At 41.9% G+C, this 13,173-nt stretch overlaps 1 protein-coding gene across 2 annotated transcripts in view; it reads right to left on the minus strand.

Annotated features, from left to right (window-relative positions):
• themis2 (thymocyte selection associated family member 2) overlaps nt 1–13,173 on the minus strand; it is a 151,483-nt gene that overhangs the window by 56,569 nt on the left and 81,741 nt on the right. For both annotated transcript variants that reach the window (XM_072246901.1, XM_072246900.1), the window contains exon 2: nt 12,516–12,656. In XM_072246901.1, coding sequence (XP_072103002.1) covers nt 12,516–12,558 — 43 coding nt within the window. In that variant the 5' untranslated portion in view covers nt 12,559–12,656. The remainder of the gene's footprint in view (nt 1–12,515; nt 12,657–13,173) is intronic.

A 13,173-nucleotide genomic window follows, 5' to 3' on the forward strand; every position in this document is an offset into this window, starting at 1 on the left:
CAATCAACCCGCTCATTCCCCTCCACACCTCTATGTGCAGGGACCCATAAGAAGCAGACATGAAGACCAATACTTTGAGTAGGAAATAAAGTTTGAAGAGCTTCCAGCAGTAAATCTGACCTACTACTAGAATGATCTATTTTTAAGACTAGTCAAAACTGAAAGAGAATCTGAACAAATTATAACTTTGCAAGGACAGATTTCCTCCACCCACTGTAAGCCCAAAATGATTGCAACCAGCTCTGTAGTATACACTGAAATAGTTAGTAAGAAGTTTCTTTATTGTTACCTGTAATTCAGGCACTAAAACAGCCACACCAACATTCCCTGTTAAATTATCTTTTCATCCATCAATAAAAATGGTTACATATCACAATAATTTTCCTTAACATATTGTTGAACCAACATACTCATGCATATCAGGATCCTTGTACTTCCTTAAATCATGCAATCTAAAATCAACTAAAGTCATTGTGGGAAAAAACCACACTGGGGTTACTGAAAAAGCTATAGTGGGACATATTGCGTAATCCAGCAAATCCATATTCCCAGCATGATAAGAACCCAGCCACCCAAAACTAAAAATACACATCTTGTGATGTTTCTAACAGTTTTACAATGCACTTTCAACAGGGTGATCATTCCTCTGGCCCCTCAAGTTAATCCAGTATGTTAACAGCAACTTCAACCTCTGCAACTGTAAGGGTAATTGTCCCATTTCAACCAGTAAAGCTGAAACAGAGACAACCTTACCACACCACAACACAGTCTTAAAGCCTGTGCTTGTATCACATCCAAACATTTTAAATTTGAAGATGAAGCTGATCGAGAAAACACACAACTATAATCAAGTACTGATCCAATTAAACAAATATAAATGATCAACAGAGATTTTCGCGTAGCACCCCAAGAATACCCACATAGACACCCAAGGATATTTGATGCCCCCGTGCATTTGTCACTAATCTTACTGATATGGAGCTTCCATGTCAGCTTATTATTCAGCCACGTGTCGAAAAATCTTACCATGGACACTTCTTCAACAGTTTGACTATATAATTTCAAATTTAGTGCAGGTCTATTGATTCTCTTTGTAAAACACACAACTTGTGTTTTAACTACTGAAAACTTAAAACCCACTCTAGTTGCCCAATGTTCAACGTTATTAAATGCTAATTGCATTCTATATATAGTTAAATTGAAATTTCTACCTCTGATCCACAAGGCTCTATCATCTGCAAAGTGATTTACCCACCCCAATACCCATCTCAGGGAAAATATCATTAATCATTATAGGTCAGGTCACTCGTCTGAGTGCTGCTGGTACCATGTAACCCAATACTACCTGTCGCATGGTTGGGTGGTCGGCGACTAAACTGGCTCCCCCACCAGGCTTGCCTGGTGAGGAGGGTGGCTAGACACCCTGCAGGATGAAAAACAAGACCTGTCAAAGGGCGGATGAACCCTCTCGTAGGGTCAACGGCCATCTAGCAAACACGTGCTGTGAAGTACGGAAAGGGCATCCCTTGCATCGAAGCTTGGTCTGGTCATTCACTGCAACAGAACTTCCCCCAGCCGTCTTGGACCCCACCACGCTGCTGAATCCGGGAGGGGATGTCGAGAGGGTGGGTCTGAACCTGGGCAACCCCCGACTCACCTAAAATCCACTCACGCACAAGCTGTTCCTTTCTGAGGAGTGGGGTACCACCCTACTAACTGACTGAAAGGAACCATCATGATCCTATGGGATGGATAGCCAGGGCTAATAAAGGGCTATAAATACTGCTTTGTGGGGTTCCATTCTCTATCTCGTAGAAGCCCGCAGAGAGAGTCTAAATAAAGGGCAAAGAAAAAGATATAGCCTTCTGCTCGCTTGTAATTTCTACCATTTAATCAGAAGACCCTCCCTCCATAACATATCTTATGCTTTTTCTATATCAAAAATACTGCTATTACAACTTCTTTATTTACCTGTACTTTCCCAATATCATCTTCCAAACACAAAACTGAATAGGCACGACTACTGCCATTTTCCATGAGAAGGGAGGATGGGCTAAACTCCAAATATGATTCAAAAACGTTAATATTATCTCAAGAGAGTTGTTGGCCCTTATGTTTAAGCATACAATAACATATAGCATCCTTTCCTGGAGCCTTCTGACCTGTTAATAGCTTTCTTAAATTCATATAAAGAAATCTCTACATCACTAATACTATCATTGCTACAGCTGACTTCCAACACTGTTTTCACTTAGAACCCTAACCCTACATTGTTTAACCTCTTCATTTACATTATCTTGATTATGAATTGCAGCAAATGACCAAGCCAGTAACTCAACCTCCTCTATTAATACACACAAAATGCTGGAGGAACTCAACAGGCCAGGCAGCATCTATGGAAAAAAGTACAGTTGGTAATATGGCCCAAATACATGTAACATCAGGTGGATTTGATAAATCAGAAACAAACTTCTTAAAGCCTTGACCATTAGAAATCAGGCTTCTGGCAGTCCACTGCCCATTATGTACTTCACAAGGAGGCTGAAATACAGATACCCCACCCATGAGAGCTTCAATTACATTTTCACACATAACACCAGATATACCCAGATACCTTTCAGCAGCTTTCATGATAATTTTCATTTTTTCAGTACAACTAGATGTTTGAGAAGTACAATTCACCTCATCCACTATAAACATCATAAACTTCATTTTATCAATTAGTAAGGTATCTTTAGTAAGAGAAGTATGATGCTGATATGTAGCCTCTGACTTCACGTTCTGTTCTCTGACTGGTAATACTTCATCAACCTTTGGTTTAACTTTTTACAAGGCCTCTGCATAAGATACACATAATTGTACTTTAACCTGTTGAACTTCAGCTGCCTTTTTAAGCACTTCACATCCTCTATAAGCTGCACTGTTTCCTCTGAAGTTACAATATTCAAACTTTACACCTTCACAATCCTCACACTTATATTCTCCACCACACTTACTACATCTTAGCTCCCCATGACATACTGCCACAACATGCCCAATCTCTGACATTTGTAACATCTAAGCAGAGGTGGAATATAAGCTCATACATTATAACTGACGTACCCCAAGCTAACCTTATCAGAGAGCTTCACTTAATCAAAACGTATCAATACAGATGAACTATCCATCTCTTCCCCATTTCTGACTACTTGCAATCTCTTTACCTCCTTAGCCTTTTCTATCGAAATTTCCACAGGAACACCCATTTTAACACCCCTACTACATCTGTTTTCATTAGGCAACATAGACACCACCTTTTTGCCAAGCAAAGTCTTCAACCATAATGCCTTCTCAAACTGTTTCTTATCCTTACAAAAATTAACACATCACCTCCTCTTAAGGCACGAGCGCAATCTATATTCCCTATGGCTGATTTTAACTCTGTAATTAATTTAATGTGATTGATAGGAAAAGGCTGTTCCAGGTCAAATTTAATTAAAACTTTGGAGTCTTCTTTCCTTTGTTCTTTTTCTCCAAGATATCCCTTCCTCTCCATCACTTGAAATCATTCCAATATTATGTTTCTTTCTGTTTTCCAGACCAACTTCCTTTCACCAACCCACACACACCCACTTGCAGTTCCCTTTCCAGATATTCCCACTTACGTGAACCTACACCATTTCCCAACATCCCCAAACCATTCACAGCCATCACCACCAACCACCACTCTGACTTCCCACCCGAGTTAGCAGTTGGACCTCCCCAATACAGTTGCATTTCTTACTACAATCAATTGAAACACCTTGCCTACACACAGGTGATCTCCATTTAACTAATTATGGGACTTCTAAAACCAATTGGCTGCACCAGTGATGATTTGGTGTGTCATATTAAAAGTGGGGGGGGGGCAAAGTAAGTACTTAATACAATAAATTATTTTGTGTTTTATATTTGTAATTAATTCAGCTCACTTTGTTGAGATCTGCTTTCACTTTGACACGAAAGAGAATTTTCCTGTTGATCAGTGTCAAAAAAGCCAAATTAAATCCACTGTGATTCAATGTTGTCGAACAAAAAAACATGAAAAATTCCAAGGGGTGGTGAATATTTTGTATAGGCACTGTAGATTTACAATTTTGATTTGGAGTGGGAGCAGGCCACTAAGAATCACTTCAAAATATTTGTATGCATGTATTTTTAAAATTTGTTAGTTTATCTATTATCTATCCATTAATCTATTTATTAATTTATCTATCCATCTATCTATCTATCTATTGTTCTATCCATTTATTTATTTATTGAGATATAACACTTTGAGTCGGTCCTTCTGGCCCTTCGAGTCACACCACTCAGCAGTCTACCGATTTATTCCTAGCCTAATCTCAGCTCCAACTTGAAACTCCTGCATGCTCTCCCTCTTCTGGTATGCATGCGGATTATGGACTTTGACAGCAGAACTGCAAAAGGAGACCCAGACAGTAGCAATGAGATGCTTCAGAAGGCTCCCCGGCATCTCCGAGGCAGACCATGTCTCAAACGACAAAGCACGAAGAACCATCACCCAACACGTGAGTCACCACGACCACAGTGAAGGAGAGGAAACTGAGATGGTACGGCCACATAACAAAATCAAGTGGACTCTCAAAGACTATTCTTCAGGGAACGATGCAGGGGAAAATAAAAAAAGGGCAGACAGAGGAAGAAATAGACAGACATCATTGAAGAGCAGACTGAAGAGAGCTTTGCCACAACCTAGGCACTCGCCCACAACCGTGGCAGATTGAGGCAAACTGGTGCAGTGTTCATCCCTTCAGCACCCCTACAACCCAGGCAGGTGTGGGATCCATAACGGTAACTGTAAATCAAAAGCACTTTACAATGACCAACTAACCTACCAACCGGTACGTCTTTGGGCTGTGGGAGGAAACCAGAGCACCCGGAGGAAACCCACACGATTATGGGGAGAACGTAGACTCCTTACTTGAAGTGGTGGGAACCGATCCGGGGTCGCCTGTACTGAAAGCATTGTGCTAACTACTACGCTACAGAGCCCCCCCTAAATACTGCTGCAGAAATTTCTACGCTCACCCAAGAGGGACAGTAGCTAGCATTGCTGTTGCAGAACTCCAGTGATTCTGGCTCAGTCTTGATGTTGAATGCTGTCTGAATGGAGGTTGAGTTTTCTCCCTCCTCACGTGGGCTTCCTTCGTGTGCTCTGTTTTCCTTCCACATCCCAAAGTTCTGTCAGCAGGTTAACTAACTATTATGAATTAGACCATAAGGCCATAAGATACAGGAGCAAAATTAGGCCATTTGGAGTCTGCTTCACCATTTCATCATGGCTGATCCATTTTCCCTCTCAGCCCCAGCCTGCTGCCTTCTCCCTGTATCCTTTCATGCTGTGACTAATCAAGAATCTATCAACCTCTGTCTTAAATGTACTCAATGACTTGGCCTCCACAGCCGCCTGTGGCAATGAATTCCACAGATTCACCGCTCCCTGACTAAAGAAATTACTCCTCATCTCCATTCTAAAAGGACAACCCTCAATTCTGAAGCTGGTCCCGGAGGATAAGTTAATGGCAAAAGAATCAAAAGGAAGTTGGTAGACATTTGAGAGAAAATATATCATAAGGCTACAGGGGGAATAGGACTGATGGAATTTCTCTGATTGGAGATGGCATGGACTTGATGGACTAAATAGTCTTCTTTGTCTTGTAATAAATAAGTAGATATTATGTCACATCCAGAGATTAGGTGGCTCCTAAACATGACCTGACAGCAGGCATAACATCCCTATAGCTAGTAATACAATGATATTGTAGGGTCCAAATTCCTGTTTCACCTCATTTCTAGAGGGCATATGCTATCATGAGAGGCTGGATAAAACTTGGGTTGTTTTCTCTGGAGTAGCCGAGACTGAGGGGAGATCTGGTAGAGGTTTGTAAGATTATGAGAGGCATAGGTAGGGTGGATAGAGAAGGTCTGTTTCCCAGGGTTGAAATGTCTAATGCCAGAGGGTATGCATTGATGATGAGAGGGGATAGGTTCAAAGGGGATATGAGGGACAAGATTCTTACTTAGAGAGTGGTGGATGTCTGGAATGCGCTGCCTAGCATGGTGGTAGATTATAATACATTAGAGTTTTTAATACATTAGAGTTTTTAAGAGATGTTTGGTGTTGGCACGTGGCCAAGTGGTTAAGGCGTTGGTCTAGTGGTCTGAAGGTTGCTAGTTCGAGCCTCAGCTGAGGCAGCATGTTGTGTCCTTGAGCAAGGCACTTAACCACACATTGCTCTGCGACGACACCGGTGCCAAGCTGTATGGGTCCTACTGCCCTTCCCTTGGACAACATCAGCAGCGTGGAGAGGGGAGACTTGCAGCATGGGCAACTGCCGGTCTTCCATACAACCTTGCCCAGGCCTGCGCCCTGGAAAACCTTCCAAGGCGCAAATCCATGGTCTCACGAGACTAACGGATGCCTTTAAAAGGATAGGCACATGGATGTAAGGAAGGTGGACAGATATGGACATTATGCAGGTAAGACGGATTAAGAATTTGGGTGTTTTTGATTTGCTTCTTAGCCGGTTCGGCACAATATTGCGGGCCAAAGGGCCTGTTCCTGTGCTATACTTTTCTATCTTCTATTTCTATTTCTAATTGAAATTGGCAGTAGAATAATAGCAACAAACTCCACTTGCTTGCTACTGGACTGAGGCCTACAACATGGTCCCAGCAAAGAATGAAGGATGGTATGGTCAGTTGTAACATAATGTAAGGCTCATGACCCGAGACACACAAATTGGTATACGTTCATTTGCCAAGATGCAAGTAATTTCTAAACACTGTCCATGGATTAATGCCAAAATCACAGCATGAGCGAAGTTAAAGAAAGAAAATTTAAGTATGGAAGAAAAAAATCCTGTAAGTCGTCATCCCGTATTTCAAACCTCAAATTTGACATTAAGTTTTTGGATGTCTTAAGTGGGTCACGTCTATTGTGTTATTTTGGGACATGGTGTTGTTGAGGATTTCCACAGGCTATGTGGAAGAAATGTTGGTGAGCAAGAGAGTTCTTCTATTGACCCTATGGTGTCAACGTTATACTTCTTGTTTCATTTTTGCACATCCTCTGACTGCCAAAAAAAACTCTGTTCTTTAAGCCTGCTGAAAAGTTTGGGCTTTCAGAACTTTCACTTGCCTGATATGTCGTACATACATGTCTGCTCTTTCACTAGATATCTCTGCTCCATCAGTAAAGTTAGAGAAAGTTATGAAGATGTGCCATCTTGTCCTTTGTTGTCCCTTTCCGCGCCTTGTGGCGCATTGAGTGGCAACCTTGCTGTTTCTTTAGCATTTTTTATTTGTTGTCGGGCATTTTACGGAAATAAACTAGAAACTCAAACATCTGATCTCAGCAGTTTTTTCCCTAAATTTACAGGGTATGCCATCCGATGGTGTAGTGCCATCAGCATGGACTTTGAGGCAAGTGGCCAAGGCTTCGAATCCGGCCAGCTCCCTGCACACTTTCCATCCATGTTGGCATGAGCAAGTCAGCCTCGTAAAAGCAGATAAAATGCTCAAGAAATGGCGACGTTGCCACCTGATGTGTCACAAGGCGCGGAAAGGAATAATGTAACATAGTTTAATGAAATAAACATATGTTGGGACATTAATACAAGTAACATCCGGATAATATACTTGTGTGTCAATATCAATGTCGTTTTACTGTAAATACCAACAGCAGCCTGTACAGACTTATTCTCATACCAGAACATTTATAAACTCAGTGGGTTATGTTCAGTAAATATAAACTGTTGGAAAAAACTCAGAAAATGTGTACCTCGAGGTAGTTGCTGGTTGGGTTGATGGAACGTTTGCAAATGGGTTGACAAGATTGGGGAGAAACTCAACCCAACCATATAAACTGGGTGGAGATGCGTATATCAAAATAACCAGCACGACTTTCTGTGGACAGAGAGTTGAAAGGCTACTAAAACCGGTAATATTCAAGAGTAATAGTTGTTCAGTGAACACACATAAACGTTGCTGGTGAACACAGCAGGCCGGGCAGCATCTCTAGGAAGAGGTACAGTCGACGTTTCGGGCCGAGACCCTTCGTCAGGACTAACTGAAAAAAGAGATAGTAAGAGATTTGAAAGTGGGAGGGGGACAGGGAGATCCGAAATGATGGGAGAAGACAGGAGGGGGAGGGATGGAGCCAAGAGCCGGACAGGTGATTGGCAAAAGGGATATGAGAGGGTCATGGGACAGGAGGCCCAGGGAGAAGGAAAAGGGGGAGGGGGAAGCCCAGAGGATGGGCAAGGAGTTATAGTGAGAGGGACAGAGGGAGAAAAAGGAGAGATATATATAATAATAAATAAATGTGGGCACGTGGCCAAATGGTTAAGGCATTCGACTAACGATCTGAAGGTTGTGAGTTCAAGCCCCAGCCGAGGCAGCGTGTTGTGTCTTTGAGCAAGGCACTTAATGGCACAGTGCTCTGCAACGACACTGGTGCCAAGCTGTATGGGTCCTAATGCCCTTCCCTTCTCCATCAGTGTCATGGAGAGGGGAGATTTGCAGCATGGGCAACTGCCGGTCTTCCATACAATCTTGCCCAGGCCTGTGCCCTGGAGAGTGAAGACTTTCCAGGCGCAGATCCATGGTCTCGCAAGACTAATGGATGCCTTTACTTTAATAAATAAATAACGGATGGGGTACGAGGGGGAGGTGGGGCATTAACGGAAGTTAGAGAAGTCAATGTTCATGCCATCAGGTTGGAGGCTACCCAGACGGAATATAAGGTGTTGTTCCTCCAACCTGAGTGTGGCTTCATCTTGACAGTAGAGGAGGCCGTGGATAGACATGTCAGAATGGGAATGGGACGTGGAATTAAAATGTGTGGCCACTGGGAGATCCTACTTTCTCTGGAGGACAGAGCATAGGTGTTCAGCAAAACGGACAGCTCTTAGCTCCATCTCTCCCCCTCCTGTCTTCTCCTATCATTTTGGATCTCCCCCTCCCCCTCCCACTTTCAAATCTCTTACTAGCTCTTCTTTCAGTTAGTCCTGATGAAGGGTCTCAGCCTGAAACGTCGACTGTACCTCTTCCTAGAGATGCTGCCTGACCTGCTGCATTCACCAGCGACTTTTATGTGTGTTGCTTGAATTTCCAGCATCTGCAGATTTCCTCATGGTTGTTCAGTGAGGTGGTTTAAAATTTGCAATTGTTTTAAAGAAAAAGGACTTAACTTGATTTGTAAATTAGTAAAATCAATGATGGGATATTGTTTTGTTCTTGAGATGCAGTCATCATTGTAAGAAAAGCAGTTATTAACTCACAATAAGATATGGACAGAGTGCTAAATACACGTGTGTGTGTGTGTGTGTGTGTGTGTGTGTGTTTGTTGAGTAATATTGACCAGGGTGGCAGGGATAATCGCCCCCTCTGTGTTGAGATGGAGTTTTAATATATACCTGACAGAGCAGAAGTTGTTTAACTCTTCATTTAAGTGATCCTATTGGTGTGACCATCCCTCAGTACAGGATTTTGATTCCTGGAGTGGGATTTGAATCCAGAAATTTTTGATTTGGAGGCACCTCATCAACCATCACTTAAAATACAGTTACTGAAAAGGCGTAATATCAATCAGGAACAGCAATATAGTAAAATTCTATACTTCAGCATGCTTCAGACAGATTAGCAAATCTTCTGGAGATGTTATTGTTAAAATACAACATTTTTAATTCACTTGTTAAAATGTTACACAGATTTATAACGAATTTCCCAGTGAGCTCATGAAAGTGTCTTGTATTCCTATTGGAAGTAATTCATCATCTTAAATTAAAGAGGACAAACTTTTGAGACATGCTTAACTGGTTAATCAAACCATCACAATGATCGTAGCATTGAAGATGACCAATAGATTTGTTCTGGGCTTTCTTTCTGTATCCATTCTTCCTTTCCCAATATTAAGTCAGAATACTTTTAAGTGATGCTCTAGTCTCTGCCTCATAGTCACCGTTAGTAAGATATTCTACATTACAGTATCCTTCTATGTGAAAAAGTAAATTCTAATTGTTGTAATTCTAATTGACTACCCCTGGCTACCGTGCTTCGTGTCTGCGAACTTTGTGACGATTTTCCCCTGCTAATATGGTCATGCACTTTGGTGGAAGAAATAAATGTGCAGACTATTATTTAGATGGGGAGAGAATTCAAAATGCAGGGATGCAAAGGGATTTGGGAGACCTTGTGCAGGATAACCTAAAGGTTAACCTCCAGGTTGAGTCGGTGTTGAAGAAGGCGAATATAATGTTGGCATTCATTTCTAGAGGTATAGAATATCAGAGCAGGGATGTGATGTTGAGGCTCTATAAGGCACTCGTGAGACCACACTTGGAGTATTGTGTGCAGTTTTGGGCTCCTTATTTTAGAACGGATATACAGTACTGACATTTGAGAGGGTTCAGAGAAGATTCACAAGAATGATTCCAGGAATGATAGGGTTACCATATGAGGAAGCTCTTCAGCTATATCCCCTGGAGTTCAGGAGAATGAGGGGGATCTCATAGAAACAGATTAAATATAGCAAAGTTATTTCCCATGGTAGGGGATTCTATGACAAGAGGGCACGACTTCAGGATTAAAGGACATTGTTTTAGAACTGAGATGCGGAGAAATTACTTTAGTCAGAGGATGGTGAATCTGTGGAATTTGTTGCCATGAGCGGCTGTGGAGGCCAAGTCATTGGGTGTACTTAAGGCCGAGATAGATAGGTTCTTGATTAGCCAGGGCATCAAAGGGTATGGGGAGAAAGCAGGGGAGTGGGAATGACTGGAAGAATTGGATCAGCCCATGATTGAATGGTGTAGCAGACCCGATGGGCCAAATAGCCTACTTCTGTTCCCATACCTTATGATCTTATAATATGATTAACAAAATACTGAGGCTATGGACCTACCCTGGGGATTTGGATGTCAGCACTCAGTTTGGTTTGGAATGCTGTTGTTGTTGCTCACTTCAATTGTCTGCATGATTTGTCTTTTTCCCCTCTTTCTCTGTGTATTGGGGGGGTGGGGGGGTTGGTCTTTATTTTTTTAAAATTGGGTTCTTCCGGGCTTCTTGCTTTGTGGCTGCCCGTAAGCAGACAAATCTCAAGGCTGTATAATTTATACATTCTTTGATAATTAAATGTACTTTGAATCTTATAATTGTTTGATGGATAGCTGTTTCACCTAGTCCTGGCAAATCAGCAAAACAACACAAGAGGGATTAATTATTCAAAACATTCTGAAATATTCAAACCAAAATTAGTGAGAGAGAGAGTGCCTATGGCATGTTGAACCATTGGGGTGAATGTGTTTCTTGATGGACTCCAGATCAAGCTCTCTTTGGGGGCTTTTCTATTGTTTGCTTGGTGGGTGGTGGCGGGGGAGGCTGATGCTTTCTGCTGGAATGAGTGGGGGAGGGATGGTTGATTCTTTGCTGCTGCCTTTGCGTGGGAGGGAGCTTTGGGGTTTGAACGTTTTTCTGCCATTCATTCTTTGGGGTTTTTCTTCTGTTTTGTGGATGTCTGTGAAGAGTAAGAATTTCAGGTTGTATACTGTATACATTCTCTGATATTAAATGGACCCACTGAACCATTAATGCTGTCCTGTTTGAGACATGTAAAATATAGTTATTGAAAAGGCTAAATATCAATCATGCATATTGAATCATAATACAGTAAAACTCTGATAATCCTGCATGCTTGGGACAGATAAACACATATTTGGAGATGTTATTAATATTAATACCACCTGTTTAATTCACTTTTTAAGATTTTACACACTATTCTAATAAATTTCCTAGGGTACCAGTCAAGTTCAAAGGGAACGGGAAATGGGACCTTTATCATTTGAAAGAGAATGTGGGAAACAGGGGCCCCAGCATATCAGACAGAAGCTTAGCAAACATGATTAGAGCAATGTACACAAAATGCTGGAGGAACTCAGCAGGTCAGGCAGCATCAATGGAAGGGAGTAAATAGCCGACATCTCCGGCCAAGATCCTGCTTTAGGACTGAGAAGGGGGTGGGCGGTGGGGGGAGGGGAAGGAGGATAGGTGAAGCCAGGGGTTGGGAAAGGTCAAGGGCTGGATATGAAAGAAACTGATAGGAGAGGAGAGTGGACCATAGGAGAAGGGGCAGGAGGAGGGGACACAGGGTGAAGTAATAGGCAGGTGAGAAGAAGTAAAAGATCAGAGTGAGGAATAGAGGAATGGTGGGGAGGGGAGGCTTTGTTCATTGGAAGGAGAAATCGATATTCATACCGTCAGGTTGAAGGCTACCCAGACAGAATATAAGGTGGTGTTCCTCCACCCTGAGGGTGGCTTCATCTCGGCATGAGAGGAGGCCAAGGACCAACATGTCGGGACGAAAACATTACCAGATGCCAAACGACCGGGATTTATGAATATTTGGATAGCGGATTATTAGAGTTTTACTCATAAAATGAAATAATCGTGCTGTCTTCTCATAAAGATAAAAGCACCTGAGTAGTTTAGTGGGAGGTTGAATTTGGATTTATCGCCCATTCTTTCACAGACAACTTTCTGCAGCTCGACGTGAATTATTTTAATAAACTCTCCTGTTGACAAACAGCATTCATTTCCTGATATTTCGTAGACTGATCCTGTGAAAGACAAACAACACTTTAAAAAACTTGTTGCATCTGAGTGAAACGAGTAACATTCCAGATTTCATGAGATGTACAAGCTGTTTTCCTCCCAAATTCGAAAAGCTCAAAGTCCAAAGTAAATTTTATTATCGAAGTACATATATGTCACTCTATATAACACTGAGATTCATTTTCCTGCGGGCATACTCAGTAAATCTATAGAATAGTATCTATAGCAGGATCAATGAAAGATCAACCAGAGTGTAGAAGACGACAAACTGAGCAAGTGCAAATATAAATAAATAATGAGAACGTGAGATAATGAGATAAAGAGTCCTTGAAAGTGAGATCATTGGTTGTGGGAACATATCGATGGATAGGCAAGTGATGGTAGTTATTCCCTTTGTTCAAGCCTAATTGTTGAGGGGTAGTAACTGTTCTTGAACTTGGTACTGTGAGCCCTGAGGCTCTTGTACCTGATGGCAGCATCAAGAAGAGAGCCTGGCCTGGGTGGTGGGGATTGCTGATGATG

The sequence above is a fragment of the Mobula birostris genome, chromosome 29 (assembly GCF_030028105.1).
Source record: "Mobula birostris isolate sMobBir1 chromosome 29, sMobBir1.hap1, whole genome shotgun sequence".
NCBI classification, from domain to species: Eukaryota; Metazoa; Chordata; class Chondrichthyes; order Myliobatiformes; family Myliobatidae; genus Mobula; species Mobula birostris.